The sequence below is a fragment of the Crocodylus siamensis genome, chromosome 3 (genome assembly GCF_052110815.1).
Source record: "Crocodylus siamensis isolate JL-2025a chromosome 3, ASM5211081v1, whole genome shotgun sequence".
Taxonomy (NCBI): domain Eukaryota; kingdom Metazoa; phylum Chordata; order Crocodylia; family Crocodylidae; genus Crocodylus; species Crocodylus siamensis.
The window spans coordinates 174,044,572-174,061,087 of NC_143397.1; the positions used below are offsets into that span (position 1 = coordinate 174,044,572).

General features: G+C 42.7%; 1 protein-coding gene across 13 annotated transcripts in view; it reads left to right on the forward strand.

The window, feature by feature from the left end:
- Window positions 1-16,516, forward strand: part of GREB1L (GREB1 like retinoic acid receptor coactivator) — a 245,122-nt gene that overhangs the window by 163,184 nt on the left and 65,422 nt on the right. For 12 of the 13 annotated variants that reach the window (XM_090039779.1, XM_090039780.1, XM_090039777.1 and 9 more), the window contains 5 exons: window positions 1,320-1,454; window positions 1,831-1,968; window positions 2,309-2,428; window positions 5,116-5,253; window positions 6,977-7,162. In XM_090039779.1, coding sequence (XP_089895905.1) covers window positions 1,320-1,454; window positions 1,831-1,968; window positions 2,309-2,428; window positions 5,116-5,253; window positions 6,977-7,162 — 717 coding nt within the window. The remainder of the gene's footprint in view (window positions 1-1,319; window positions 1,455-1,830; window positions 1,969-2,308; window positions 2,429-5,115; window positions 5,254-6,976; window positions 7,163-16,516) is intronic. The other variant, XM_090039789.1, reaches the window with a different exon arrangement.

Here is a 16,516-nt window from a genome sequence, read left to right on the forward strand (position 1 = left end):
ACCCAGAGCTTCTCAGGGTGCTGTGGCATCCTGGGGTGCTGAAAGAACCTGACATGAGTGCTGCACTACTGCCACCACTATGTTTTCAAGAGGTATGTCAGAGCTGAGCTGAGAAGCAGCTGTAGCAGGAGGAAGCACCTGCCTTACATTGTGCAGGTGGGCATGCTGCTTCTGCTGCAGCCCTTCCCAGTTCAGCTCCAACACACCACCTGAAAATGGAGGTGAGCCAAGCCATTCTGCCTGGTAGCGGTGGCATTTCTGAAATTGCCTCATCTGCCCCCATTTTTAGTCAGCACATCAGAGCCAAACCAGGAACAGCTGCAGCAAAAGTGGCGCACCTGCCTTTATAATGTAATGCAGGCAGGCATGCCTTGCTGCTGCAGCCACTTCTCCGTTACGCTCCAATGCACCTCCTGAAAACAGAAGCATGTAGGACAGTTCCACCTGCCCTGCACACCTCTGTTTCTGGAAGGCATCATGCCAGGTCAGACTGGAAAGGGCTGTGGAAAGAGCAGGTGCTTCTACCACAGCCACTTCCTGATCTGGCTCTGCTGGAGGCATGCGATGCAGTTCTGCCTGATTGTGGTGGCTGTGACAGTGACTGCACCACAGCACCCTGTTGGCCTGCCCTCTCTCCCGTCTTTGACCTCATGTGTCCTTTAGCCCAGTCCCTGCCCTTCTCACCTCTCAGCACTCCCTATGTGCTAGATGTGTAGTCTGGCACTTCCCTGTCACCCGGGTGTCCCCCAACTCTATCTCTGACAGCCCTAGAGCTGGAGTTGGGGGTGGGAGAAGAACTGTTAGGAAGAACTTGGATCAGTAGTTCCCAATCTCCATCAGTGACCTGGTTCTGTGTGTGGGGAGTCTGTGTTGTGTGCAAACATGTGCTGGACCAGGCACAGCTAGGGGAACACTTCCTGTCATCAGCCCAAAGGGGTGAATATAATATGATTATCCAATCAATTAATAACACATTTGTTAATAGCAGTATGATGTTTGTATTCAAACATATTCATAATAGGTTTTTTTTAATGGGGGTGCTGCTAGATTCTGGAAACATTTGGAGTGGTGATTTGAGTCTAAAAAGTTGAGAACCACTGAACTAGGTGATATTTTAAAAGTTCTCTGAAGGTGAAAGGTATGTAGGTGCTAAATAATGAGCTGCAGCATTAGCTCCTGGGAGAAAAGACTGTATAGAAATGTAAGCTTATTTATTTGACATTTCTAAGAAAATCACTTGGCTGATAATTTCTTAGGGCTGTACAAATAGATGCATTTCTTTTCACAGAGTTACTTTGTTAAAACAACCTCTTTTGCAGATTCCTCTGTATTTAGTCCAACAAAATCCTCTTCTGCCATTAATTTAAGTGGAACTCAAGATCTGTCCCGGAACAAGAACATAGTGAAACCACTGGCTTTGTCTGTGCAGCTTGTAGGAAAGACTTTTGCTACAGGTAATCATTTGCTATCTAGGAGGCCTGGTGAGCTTGAGAGTTGTCTGTTCAGTAGCTGGGACTAATGGAACACTTTATCAGGAGGAAAGGAAAAGAAGGCAGCACTACACCCCTAACTCTCTCCATGCAGTTCCCATTCTGTTGTTACTATCCACATCATGGGTACTATTCTGGCCCTCAGACCTGACAATTTGGTCAGTGAACTTAAAAGAAAACTATTACCTCTCTGCCTGAAAGCCATATGAGATTTGCCCCTGGATAAAAGTGGATTCATTGTTTTTCTTATGCTTTTTGTTCAATTAATATTTTTTATATTCTACAATCCTTTGGTTTGTTTAAGGATTGTCTAAAGCTCTACTGTATTTATTTTATTCAGCTCCCCTGTCACTACGTGCCTCTGATGTTGCTAATGGAAACAACAGTGGAGGAAGGAATAATGTTATGAGCTCTACACTCTCTCGGCCTATACCTCATTCAACTTCCCCCAGCCCTGGTTGTGCTGCTGGAGACCAGGGTACAGAATGGCTCTGAGTTTTTGCTATTTCATTTTAAACTGCATTTGCTATTGAATCTGAAAAGTATAACTTTGTTTTCTTTTCCACTATAATTACTTTTACAACTCATGCTTTGAAATGCTGTAGGTTGCTGGCATGATGGTGGATGATAATGATAGACTCCTTATTATAGCTGTTAGCATTCCTCAGATTACAATGCAGAATAGAGCACTAATATTAGACCACCTATACCAGTGTAAAAGTAGCTTGTGATTAGAACCCAACCAAGGGTTTAAGTCCCTGAATGGCAATGGGTGTGGGAAGGTATTTTGAATAATGTTTTTCTTTCATTCTTCTCAGCATCAATGTCCAGTTCTGGACCACCAAAGAAACGACACAGGGGATGGTCTCCTGGGTCACCAGTGCCCCCTCCTGGTTTGGTTGTACCTGTTCCTACAATTCGGCCTCTAGCAAGGACAGGTAAGGCTTAACTAATTCTGTACATTTCCTTTTGATTAACGTTTGTACAAATTCTGTGCTTAGCCGGCACAAAGGCTTAGGAACGCAGCTCTGAACAGTTGCACAAAACACTTCATCACTTCCATGAAGAAGTAACTAGCCTTGCTAAGGATAAGGGCCTTAATTTGTTCAACCCTTTACAAGCAGCAGTGATGATTAAGCCCTCTGCTCCCTAATTTGAGATGAGACAAAAAGAAGCATAGCAATTAATGGGACAGGAAAAGGTATAATGAGAGTGGTAGTAATAAAAATGCTAGGTTGCAAGGGTAGCTATATGTATGTGCGTGTAAGTCTACCAATATAGAAGAGTATAGAGAAAGAACAGCTAAGGCATCTTGCTTTGTCTCCAAACCTGGGCTGAAGGCAACCTCAAGTCATCTGAGTACCTTGGTCATTCAGACAGGAAGGTCAACATCAGTTGGATGTGATGGTAACCACAGCACTGCCTTGTATGCCATTGACTGTGGAAAGTGGTGTGCCTTAACTGTCCTAGCCTACTGGGCCATGAGGCTCTGGTAGACTTTTGACTTTTTGATACAAATGCATAAAATTTCTTTTGCTCCTCAACTTGGAGTTGTTAGTTTCAGGCAGGTACCACATGTGGTAGAAACAGCATGCTCAGCTTCCCCACAGGAAAAAAAGGACTTTATATAAACATAATGTTGGCTGCTTTGAATGTCCCGCCAAGTCATCTTCAGCTGGGTGCAGTTCTGCCTTGACAGCAAGACGTCTAGTGAATCCCTAGGGCCTTGACAAGGACATGTGATGTTATCCATTGGTGGGATAAAAGGTGGGATTATATACTAAATATACACATTTTTAATGTAACTACTTGTCACAATAACATTTTTCAGTTTTTGCTCTTAGGGGGCTTACAAAGGGGATTGGTTTATCTTATTTTAAAGGAAAGAAGCTGAGACAAAGTTAGGCTCAAATTGTCAATAGTAACAAGGATTTTGAGAGCATCAGTTTTTTGGCTTTTCAGTTTGAACCTAAGTTTTAGAGGTGCAAGGTATCGACAGCTCCAAAAAGAATCAGTGGGAATGGCTGGGGCTTAGGCCCTGGGGGCAGATCCAAGGGAGTTGTTGTGGTACAGCCCCCTTCTGCTGCTGCTGTCACTGTTCCTGGTTGACTGGGTGCAGGAGGGGCTCCTACACACATGCAGGGAGGCTGCTTCGACATGCTGTAACTACAGCATGTTGGGGCAGACTCGATTAATCAAGCCTGCTGGAGCGAGGTAATTACTATGCTCCAGCAGACTCCAGTGTCATGTGTATCAGCATCCCCACACTGAAAAATGGCAGCAGGGTGCTTCAAAATAAAACTCATTCAATGAGCTTTAGTTTGAAGTGCCTTGCCAGCATTTTTCAGCATAGGTACACTGATACATGAGATGCCGTGGGTGCTTTTAATTAGTGTGGCTCTCAGATCCTTGCTAATTAAAGCACCCTGCCCCCAGAGCATGTCTATAAATGCCTGAGGAGCCCCCATACTGCTCCTGCCCTGCTCTGTCTGGGGGCTGTGTTAAACAGCTGCACAAGGTGACAAGCACCTCTGGGGACAGCAGTGGTGCCATACAAGTTCCAGCTTCTAGTCCTGCCCACTTTTGTGTGCCTATTCCCTGCCTGGCTTCCTAGTGTCCCCTGTCTACCTAGGGGCTCCAGCCATGCCTTGCCCCATTCTTCCATGGTCTGAAGGGCAGTGTGCCACACCCCCTTTTAGTAAATCCTAATCCATCCAAGCCAGCACCTGAAATCAGGGCATGCCTGTCTTTTTGGGCATCCAGAATCAGTGGTCCTTGTTGCAGAATTTTTGCTTTTAAGTTATTTATTTGCTCAGGATCAAACAATATGCCATTAAAAAGACATCTTACCACCTATATTGCTCTTTACTTGCGTGTTACATGCCTCGTGTTGCATTAGTTGCGTAGATTTTTGGTGGGTCCCTGTTGTTTTTGTTCTGCTGTTGAAAGTTCTAAGTTAAGGCTCTAGAAACAAAAACAACTAAAAAAAATACAGTTTATAGCACCTTTCAACAGATGACTGCAAAATCTGTTACTTTAAACAGCTTGTAACATTCCTGTGAGAGAGGCAGCTATGGCTAATACTTAACTGATTACAAAAATTGAGGCATTGTGCTTCCTTTTCCTTTTGAAAAAATGCAGTTGCTTTTTTCACAACTAAAGCCTAGTTTTTGTCTTCATTACTTCAGAACTGTGTGAGATGGTATACAAATAGCTTTGAGGTTTTGGCCTGTGCTTTGGCTTTTTAATTAACCTGTTGTAGGTGAAAAGTTAGCAAGGTCTCCCCCTTCTTTGTGTTGACAGGTAGCACTGAAAGATGACCTGTGTAAATACTTTTAGCCTAGCTTTTGGCTTTGGTAGTCATGCATATTCAAATCTAGGTTTTCATCTCCCTCTTCTATAAACAATACAGTAGTCAGAAAGAAATAAAGTTTTACTTTAGGGATGAGGCAAAGGAAGGATATTGGTTCTTAATTTAAATTCCTTGCAACTATACAAGGAAGTGCAAAAGTATTTTGAATTTTATTGCAGTTAGTGATCTGTAGTAGTGTTTTTATTTGTTCATAAGGCCAAATCACAGTATGAGACTTTTAGTAATGGAAGTTTTTCTTTCTTTATTTTATAGAGCCCCTTTTGTCAGTCCCAGTTCCTCAATCAATGTTAACTGGAATTTTACAGCCTCAACCCATCCCTGCAGGGGAGACTGTAATAGTTCCTGAAAACCTGCTGAATAACTCAGGAGTCAGACCAGTGATTCTGATAGGTAAGCCTCACACTGTGAATAACACTCTGCATCTTGAATAAATAGAATTTTTTGTAGCACTGAAACCTCTGTTTTACGCTGAGCCCATCAGTGCAGCATGGGGTCCTTGTGTTTCTTAAGACTGTCAGTGACATCCTGTGTTAATTGTGCAATTCTTATGATGAAAAATAGAGTAATCTGAATAATTGAGTAAGACCTGACATACACAAGAGTCGACATTTACCCTCAATTTTGGTTTTGTTATAAAGATTTCTAAAAAATTTAAGAATAAACATATTTCTAAGGAATTAAAATAAAAACAAATGGAAAACAAATGTATACTCCTCTGCAGTGTTTGCAACTCTGTAGCTCTGTGCTACGGCATGAGAAACAGAAATGAAAATTTAGTTTGAAGTGACCAGTTAAAAGTAAAACCTGACTAGCTTTTTCCCAGAGTACAGGGTAATATAAATAAAAATCAGTGCAAATTATAAAACCTAAATCAGAGTTTTAAAACTTTTTACCTGTACAAGGTACATTATTAATAGCCTGTATAAGAATATTACTTTTACTTTAAAAACATGACTTCTAATGTAAATAACTCTTTTTGAGATGTGATGCCCAAGTAAAATTTTAAAATCTAAGACTAGAAATTGGTGTCATTTCAAAAGGCAGTTTCATGTCTGTTCAATTTAGTGCAATCCTTTGTCCTTGTGTAAAGCTCCTTGAGTATAACAGAAACAGATATGCCAGTATGATCCCTAGAATGAATTATGAACAAGTAGACGGAAAGCACTCACACAAGTTCTTACTTGAGCAAGTAGTCCTTAACATGAGATTTAATGGGCTCCTTACATGAGGAAAGTGTGCAAGGTTAGGATTATAGTTCATTTATATTTTTTCATTTATGGGAACACAATTTGGAGAAATCCTGGGCCCCAGAATACTATTCTGTAATTTCCAAGACTGCATTTCCTTATTAAAGACGGCAGTGCTTGAAGTCATTTCAGTTTAAGTGCAAATTAAGTACAGCCTTTGGGTTCCTGGAGAGTTGCCAGGGCCAGCCTCTGTTAGGCTAAACGTTAGTGTCCCTGGAAAACAGTGTCCTATTAATAGCACAGAACCAGATGTACCAACATTGATGGGTCTACCAAACACTGCCGAGAATATGTTTTTAAAAGAGAAATGTTCTTTGGAGAAAAGAACTAGTCTCTTCTGTCTGTCATACTTTACCATACAGAAAAGCTTCTGTCAGTAGCTGATGTTTGTGTAATCTGTTCACAAGAGTAGAGTTTAAAAGCAGATAAGAAGTCATATTGATCAAAGCAATACAGCAGTATTTGAAATATCATCTGCTTCAATTCGTACTGCTTTTATCATATTAAGATTGAGGTACCGTAGCTGCACAGAGTTTGGATACTACATTATTGGAAATGTGAGTGTTTTGTACCTAAAGGATCGTGATAAGAACTGAGGAGACGACTTAAATTTTTGTCTGTCGGTAACAAAAAAAAATTACCCTCCTGGTGGGAGGAAGATAATTGCAGTTCTTTTTGTGCTGTTCTGAATTGACGCATGCCAGTGCTGGTTTGCCCTATATTATATATCTGATTTTCTTCAATTGTAATGTCAAGTCTGGTCATGGTGATGGCCCATGATTCGCTATGTGGCTTCAAGTAGATGTTACAGAATATAGCATTCACAAGATTTTTGCATAGTAACTTGAGTGCTTTTATTTTTGAAGGTTATGGCACTTTACCCTATTTCTATGGAAATGTTGGGGACATTGTAGTAAGTCCCTTGCTGGTAAATTGTTACAAGAGTCCACAGCTAGAGAACAAGGATTTGGATCTTTTGGGTTTGACTGGCAGTCAGTTACTAACTGTGGAGAACATGATTCTTTTAACTATCCAGTATCTCGTCCGGCTAGGTAAGCCATTTTTCATATTAATTTCAATTGTTACTCATGACTCTCTTTGGTTTTTTTACCTTGTATATCAAAATTAACCCTGCTTTATGTAGGCAGCCAACATTCTGCTCTCTGTCTGGCTTAAAGGGATTCATAGCTCCATCTAGAGTCAGTGACTTGGCTACTTTGTGAATCAAATTAAAGATGAGTTGAATGGGAAAAGGATAATGCTGTCTCTGCCTTCTCCTGTGATGTTTCACCAGGTTACTTGTGTGAAAATCCATACTCACTTTGAAAGACAAATATCTCATTTGCTTAAGATATCAAACCTTCAGATATCTTTCTCAGACCATTCCATCTTTTATTCAGTTCCATGACAGATACTTGGAGATGTCACCACTGTTTAGGGGATTAAGTATTTACATGAAAATGAACTCTCTTGTGCAAACTAAAACAAATGATTTAATTCTTGTTAGTCTATTTAATATATACTCCTAAATAGGCTTTTAAGGCAGTCTAGTGATTCTTTTACTTTTTGTTAGAGACCTTCTCCCTAAATTGGTGTCAAATTTAGTGATAATAAATATAAGCATAAACAGTAGTGGCAAGTACATATTAGATGCACTCTCCTCTGTGGTGTAGAATCACCAAAATTTAGAGTAGACCTGCTCTGAACAATTCTAGATACTGTACGATTCCCCAGTGTACTGGTCTCTCTGATGTGCTACAGTTATTTACGAGAGGCTGAAATATGCCCAACAGTTTGAATAATCCTTCCACTATTGCCCCACAATTTATAAATGTGATCTGTCTGTTTTAATTTCTGCTTTCAGTTCTGGACTAGGTTCAGTTGTCCGCTAGGGCCTGGGCTGAAACTATGAAGTGCTTTTCCTTTACAAGAAACTAGGGTCCAAAGCTGGGCCAAAAAAAAAAAGGTTGGGGGGGGGCTTCAGGGGACTACGATAAAGAGGTTGAGAGAACTAAGAATGTTGAGCTTTCAGAAAAGGAGATTAAGGAGGGACATGATAACAATATTCAAATATCTGAAGGACTGCCATAAAGAAAATTGAAAACCTCTTTTCTCCTTTGTTGCAGAGAGCAATATGAGATGTGAATATGCTGAATTTGCACATGTAAATCTAAAGTCACCTTCTGTTGAATCTGCTAATGCCAGTGCATGCTTAGTTTTATTTAATGTTCACAATATATTTTGTGCCTCCCAGTCTGGCAGCACACTTGCTCACCATGGGTTTCTGGGAAAACCCTTAAAATGAAGTTGAATACAGTTTCTGTTATCTTGTATTCAGGCTGTGAACAAATTCTAAAAAAACAAAATTAAGGAAGATACCAGTGCTGTTAAAAACATACACAGTAGAGAAAATTATACTAAAGGATCAGTGTTGGTAGACTATAACAATAAGCAGCACCTCTTCAGCTTACATGTCATTGAAAGAAGGGAAATGCTCTGTGGGGTTGTGAATGGTTAAGAGATTCCACTGGATTAGAATTGTGCAAAGATGCTGCAGGCACTTTCAGAGACCCCTGCAAAAACTTAAACATCAATTAGAAGGGTTGTTGCACTAGGCTTCCAAATTGTTCAGGGAAGGCATAGAAACTTAAAAAATTTCCAAGCTAGGATAATGATAGATGAAAACATTTAGGCCAAGTTTCACAAAGCTCATCCAGTTCCTTACATTCTGTGTGCCAAGATAGATGCAGAATTATAAAGCTTAGAAAGAGTTTCAAAAGTACTTTCAAAAGTAGATCAGAGTGAATGGGGCATACTGTGTACTGCATTCTTTTTCAATTGTAAAAGAATGTGGTACAGTGTGAGGGGGGACTTTAAGGTTACTGTAAACCCTGTACTGATAATTTCTAAATATCCTCTACCTCAAATTGAAGATACTTTTCCACATTAGCTGGGGGATAGAGATTTTGCAAAATTGCTTTAGTGAAAGTTTACTTAGAGATGGAGATTCAAATGTTTATTTTAACATAAATACACAGAAAGCGTTATACCAGTATAATAGATTAATATTTGGTATAGCCTCTGTTCCTGCTATATGGCAGTGAGCAATGGATCTAGTATTACAGAGTATTCCAAGAACACATACATTTTTAAGATTACATATATTTTAAGATTAAAGCAGTTCTGGAAGACCCATAGCCAAAAGGTGCTTCACAACTTAGATATTTTCTAGGATTTATCAGTTATTTTAGTAGATTTTTACCAAACCCAGCAACTGTACTGTATCCTTTCTGTTGTTTGTTGCAAACGAACCACACATGGGTGTGGTCACAAGTGTCAGAAAGCTCTCTCAAAGCAAAATGCTGGTCGTATCTGGTGGGGTACTTGTTCACTTTGGCCTATCATTGTCTATCAAGCTAGCATATGATACGTCTTCATATGGCATTGGAGCTGTTATATCACATGCCATGACCGTGACCAACCCATAGCATGTCTATCATAATCACTTACAGCAACAGAATGGAATTATGCAGAGACAGACAAAAAAGCTTTAATTCTGGTGTTGGAGTGAAAACATTTCACCAATACTATATGGGAGAAAGCTTACATTGATTACAGATCACCAATCTTTAGTCTTAGTTGTCAAGGAGTGTCAACTGGGATAAATGCAGCACATATTCAACACTGGTCTTTTCTTAGCTAGTTACACTTATGACATTAAATAAAAAAGAGCAAAGGCACTTGGAAATGCTGATGGACTCTTGTTTATCTGTGAAAAGAGCACAGGAGTGACTACCAAACAGAGCACAGAAGCAACAGTTGGAGCCCCACCTTTTGTTGAACCATCAGTTTTGTAACTTATAGTGATGACCAATAGTGCTACACAAGAAAATGGCAATCTTGACCAGCCAGGACCTATTAATGCTGAGCAACCTACATTTGGTGAGGACACCTTTGAATCTAACATGGAGAAGGCTATGGAGGAAGGAAGGCCATCTCCTCACCTCCTCTAAAGGCCACCCCCCTTAGCCACTACCCAGGAAAGAAACATAAATAAGAACCTGACACAATAGTCAGTACAGCACATTCTCAGGGAAGCTATCAGAAAGGCGATGGGCTTTACCCAGAAACTGGAAATGCAAGCTCCCTGCGAATCTTGCAGTCTGTGTTATGCTGTAGTCATTTTTAAAAAGAGTGGACAGGATGTGAGACGTGTTGAATCTGGTGATATACAGCTAAAGTTACTTTTTCTTTAATCTGCTAATGGCAATGAATGTATAGTTTTACTTTAGGTTTACAATATATTCCATGCTTGTCAGTCTGGCAGTACTTTCCCCCACTTGTGGCTGGAGTAATTTATTTATGACTGCCATGGACAAACAACAGTTAGAACACACAGTAATGGCCTGAAATTGCAGGTTTAGATTGGCTGTCAGATACATCTTTATTGTTAAAACAATGAGGCAGTAGAATACATTGCTTAGAGAAGTTGTGGAATCTCTTTCATTGGAGGTGTTCAAGAAGAGGTTGGATATGCATCGGTCGTGGAGGATTTAGGAGCAGCAATGTCTACTGTGTGCTGTACATGATCTCAGAGATCATGGGAAGAGCTCTGCAGACCAGAGCAGATAATAATTGGACAGGTTATGCTCTGTAGCGGAAGAATGAAGCAGAGTTCCACAGCAAGTTTGGATATGAAGGAAAGCGAAAGGAGCTAGGCTAATTTTTACAGAGAGGATAGGATGGGAGAAAGGGGAATCCTGGCTCTCCAAATAGGATACTGGTATGTGATGTGTGGAGACTGGTATTCCTTTCTTTGAGAATCAGATATTATTGTAATAGCGTGACAGATATTTCTTGGAGTTTCTGTAGTTTCTCTTGTTGGGTTATGATGAAATATCTTGTGCAATAAATTGATTACAAACAAATGTGTATATATAAGGATGCTTCTACATGTGTAGGTAAAGATGCAGTGGGATCTACGTTACAATTCTGGGATTGTGCATTAGCTCCCATTGTGTCTTACTGCAAGGAGCAAGCTCCCATAGGGAGCTGAGACAGCTGCTGTGATCTCTGAGCCTTGGGTGTTTTACATGGTGGGACCCAGTCACTAGCTGCTGGGGCTGAGAGCCCCTTCAGCTGTGGAACTCCAGCTCTGGCTGGGCATGGTGCACCCCTGAGGCTGGGAGCCCTGCAGGGGGAGACCCTGCTACATGTGCAAATTAAAGCTTGTATATATGTGTACTGACCGCTGCCCTGATCTGCTGGCTCAACCTGTTGTCTTGGGAGGACCTCTGCTTGCCTAGAGCCCAGATCTGAGATGTCATGGAAGGATTACCGAGACTCATCCAGCCCTCTGACTACTACCTCATGCCAGCAGGGCTTTGGCTTTGACCATGAGATGTTGTTTCAAGAAGAGGGATTTCTAGGAAGAGGTGGGATACCCCTGATGAAGAAGGGAAGAAAATCTTTGCAGACAGACTCACTAATCTAGTGAGGAAGGCTTTAAATTAGGTTTACCAGAGGAAGGAGACCAAAACCCTGAGGTAAGTTGGAAAGCAGGGATGACCTGGAAAAAGCACAACCAGAAGTGGGCAAGAGAAGAAAGCAGGGCAATTGGCTGGTTACCTCAGATGTCTGTACTTGAATGCACAGAGCCTGGGAAATGAGCAGGAAGAATTGGAAGTCCTTGCACAGTCACAGATTCAATTTGATTAACAGAGACTTGGTGGGATGGCTTGCATGACTGAAGCATTGTCAGGAATGAGTATAAACTGTTCAGGAAGGGCAGGCAGAGGAGGAAGAGCTGCTCTTTATGTAAAAGAACTGTATGATTGCTAAGAGCTCCAGTATGAAACTGGAGACAAGCCTATTGAAAGTCTCTGGATTAAGGTCAGAGGGGAGAGCAACAAGGGTGATGTTGTGATGAATGTCTGCTATAGAATACTATACCAGGAGGATAAGATGCATGAGACTTCAACTTACTTAGGGATCTGATGAGCAGGCCAGTCTGAGTGGAAAAGGAGTCCAGGAGAGCAGGTTATACTATAAAGAAACTTTACTGAGGGCACAGGGATGAATCATCCCAATGTACAAAGACTAGCAAATATGGCAGAAGACCAGCTTGGTTTAGCAGGAAATTTTTCAATGAGCTGAAACACAAGAAGGAAGCGACGGTCTCCACCCCAGAGTGCTTAGGGAACTGGCAGAGGTCATTTCAGGACCCTGGCACGCTTTACAAGTACTTGTAGTGCTCTGGTGAGGTGCCTGATGACTGGAAAAGGGCCAATGTGGTCCTCATTTTCAAAAAAGGAAGGAAAGAGGACCCAGGAAACTATAGGCCCATAAGTCTTACCTCAGTCCTGGGGAAGCTCTTTGAGAAAACTTTCCAGGAGCATATCTGCAAGGGGCCAGCAGGGGAGTTTATGTTTAGGTTCATTAGAGGCAGGTCCTGTCAGATCAACCTGGTGGCCTTCTATGACCAGGTCACAAAAGCCTTGAATGCAGGTGTTGCGGTGGACGTAATCTTTCTGGACTTTAGGAAGGCCTTCAACACTGTCTCTTACCCCATCCTCATTAAAAAATTAGGCGTTTGTGGTGTCAATGCCTACACAGTCAGATGGGTCACAAATTGGCTGACAGGCCTGAACTAATATCAGTTTAGTTGCAGACTGACTGAGCGCTGCAACTTTATTAGCCACTGGGCTTTTTGGTTCAGGATTGAGAAGGTGATGTTGGAAAGGAAAGAAATGACAAGTTTCACTTACAAAAAGGAATGAATTTTACTTATGACAACAAAAGATATAGTTTGCATATATAATAGTTAATAAAAAGGTTAAGCTAATAAGCAGACAACATAACAATACAGATTAAAATTGACAATGATAAGAAAACAGATAAATTAACCAAGAGTTCCCACTTGGTTAGTAACTTATCAATAGTCCCTCGGTTAGAAGATGCACAGCAAGTAGAATCAGCGAAGTCAGACGTCTCTGAACTGGGCTGCTCGAAGGATACCGGTGGAAGCCCCTCAGTCAGGATCTGGTCTTCACTGTCACAGGGAGTAAGAGAGTTCCGTGGGGTATGGGACAGCAGTGACCCTTCTGTTCCGTCCTTCCCAAGGGTGCATGTGTTCTTTTATATTCTAATTATGCTAATTTTTTAGTTATATAGCCATTCATAATATTGCTTTATAGCTGTTATCCTATGGGGTTAATAGGTATTAGAAATTATTATAATAAGTTACTGCCCAAGCTTGGGTTTATCAAATAAGCAAATTGCAACACGTCTTTAGGTTTAAAATTAACATTACTCTGCCTAAATCCAGCCCCTTCAAAACTCTCTGACTATGCTTTTTTGAGATGTCCTTTTTGAAATGTACTAGATAAGCTGGGCAGTTGAATCGTTTTTATCATCATCAAGGCTAAATTCTGAGCGAGAAAGAACTATTAGGTCAGCTAATTTCACAGCTATAGCTTTGTCTTTGAGGCCTAGTCAGTTCCACAAACAGTTACAAGTTACATTTGTGGGTTACAAAAATACAAGCTTCATGTTAGACAAACGTTCCAAATGCCTCCAAGAAGCACATATTTATTGCTTATTAATTTCTTTGGTTCTGGCCATCACACGGGCTGCACCCAAGAGTGGTGGTGGACAGGTCATTTTCGACCTGGAGAGATGTGGGCAGTGGGGTTCTCCGGGGCTCGGTCTTCGGCCTGCACTGTTCAATATCATCTTTGGCAATTTGGACAAGGGGGTGAAAAGCTTCTTGTTCAAGTTAGTAGATGACACTAAGATGTGGGGAGAAGTGAGCACGCTAGAAGAGAGGCACAGGCTACAACTAGATCTCAACAGGTTACAGAGGTGGGTGTATGAGAATAGGATGGGTTTCAATACTGACAAGTGCAAGGTGTTGCACCTGGGGAGGAAGAACCAGCAGCATACCTACAGGCTGGGGAACTCCCTTCTCATCAGCACAGAGGCAGAGAAGGATCTTGGAATCACTATTGATTCCAAGATGAACATGGGCCACCAATGTGGGGATGCGGTCAGGAAGGCTGACCGCACCTTGTTAGGGATCCATAGATGCATCACAAGCAGGGCCAAGGAGGTGATCCTCCCCCTCCTATGCGACATTGGTCAGGCCATAGTTGGAGTACTGTGTCCAGTTCTGGGTGCCGCATTTCAGGAGGGCTGTGGACAGCATCAAGAGGGTCCAGAGGAGGGCCACTCGCATGATTAGGGGCAGCAGGGCAGGCCCTGCGAGGAGAGGCTACAGGACCTGAACCTGTTTAGCCTCCACAAAAGAAGGCTGAGAGGGGATCTGGTGGCCACCTTTAAACTTGCCAAAGGGGAGCAGCAGGCAGTGGGAGAGTCCCTGTTCCCCTGAGCACTACCGGGGGTAACAAGGAACAACAGCCATAAGTTGACTGAGAGTAGATTCAGATTAGATATCAGGAGGCACTACTTCACTGTCAGGGCGGCTAGGAGCTGGAACCAACTTCCAAGGGAAGTGGTGCTTGCCCCTACCATGGGGAGGCTAGACAGTCACCTAGCTGGGGGCATCCTTTCCCGCCCATGGCAGGGAGTTGGACTAGATAATCTGCTTAGGTCCCTTCTCACCCTACCAACTATGAAACTATGAAGCTTACAAGAAGTGGAAATTTGGACAAATGACTAAGGAGGACTATAAGAGAATTGCTCGGGCATGCAGAAATGAAATGAGGAAGGCTAAAGTGCAACTGGAGTTGCAGCTAGCAAGGGACGTGCAGGGTAACAAGAAAGGCAGCACAGTTTGGGGAGGAGGTGAGCAACCAACAGTGGTGAAAGAACAGGTTGGGGACTATTTAGAAAAGATGGATGTGTATAAGTCCATGGGGCCCGATGCAATGCATGCAAGGGTACTGAGTTAGCTGATGTGATTGCAGAGCCACTGGCCGTTATCTTTGAAAACTCGTGGCAATCAGGGGAGGTCCCAAATGATTGGAAAAGGGCAAATATATTACCCGTCTTTAAGAAAGAAAAAGAGGAGAATCTGGGAAAATACAGATAGGTCAATCTCATCTCAGTCCCTGGAAAGTTCATGGAGCGGGTCCTCAAGGAATCCATTTCCAAGCACCTGGAGGGGAGGAAGGTGATTAGGAACAGTCAGCATGGATTTACCAAGGCCAAGTCATGCCTGACTAACCTGACTGTGGATGTGATATACCTTGACTTTAGCAAGGTTTTTGATATGGTCTCCCACAATATTCTCACAAGCAATCTAAGGAAGTATGGGCTGGAATAATGGATTATGGATAGAAAACTAGCTGGATTGTTGGGTTCAAAGAGCAATAATCAATGGCTCAATGTCTAGTTGGTAGCTGGTGTCAAGTCCTAGGGCTGGGGTTGGTCCTGGAACTGGTTTTGCTCAAGATTTTCATCAACAATCTGGAAGGTGGCATAGAGTGCCATCAGCAAGTTTGTGCATGATACCAAGTTGGGGGTAGTAGCAGATATGCTAGAGGGTAGAGCTAGGATTCAGTGACTTAGACAAATTGGAGGACTGGGCCAAATGTCATGAGGTTCAATAAGGAGAAGTCCAAAGTGTGACAGGGTACTTGGTGCACTCCTGTCACTTTAAGAGGAGAGGCTGCCTGAGAAGTAGCCTGAAGGTGTGGCAGGGGGCTGATGAGATGGTCACCTGATGGGAAGGTGACAGGGCTTGATGCATAAAAGCCCAGGGCCTGAGCTGGTCAGGCAGTGTACTTCTGAGTGCCAGTGTGGGAGGAGCTTCTGGCAGCAGGGCTCCTGATCACTGCCAAGCTGGGGTAAGTAACACTGAGTCCAGGAACCAACCAGACCTTGGAACAGACAGGCCTGGAAACAGGAGCAGGTGAGCCTGTTTCCTGGAGAGGGGCAGTGGAGGTTGGAGAGCCAAGGTGCCCAAAGCCAAGCTAGTGAATACAGAGGAGTGAGGCAGGCCTGGGGAGAGAGGCAATGGCCCAAAAAAGGCTGGTGATGAGCAGAGGTCCTGGTTTTCTCTGATTAAAAATTGCAGATTCTCTGATTAAAAATCCAAATTCCAGGATAAAAATTAAAGGCCCCCCACAGGCCCTCCTACTGATGCTGGTGCCCTGCACTCCCCCCCACAGTCTCAATAGCCCTCCTGATGCCCTTCACAACAGCCCCCCCAGATGCACAGACATGCAGACACAGACACTGACACCCACCCCAGCAGGTAAGTGTGTGTGGGGGGGAAAGAGGCATGGCAAGGCGGGGGAAAGGGAAGAACAGGAGGTTCGCATGTGGAGGCCACCACCACAACTCTGCCACTGCACCTTGTGCTACCATCCCACGGCCACCTGAATGTATTTTTGGGCAAGTGGCGCAGGGCACAGCTGCAGCAGTGCAGTGGCAACCACCGT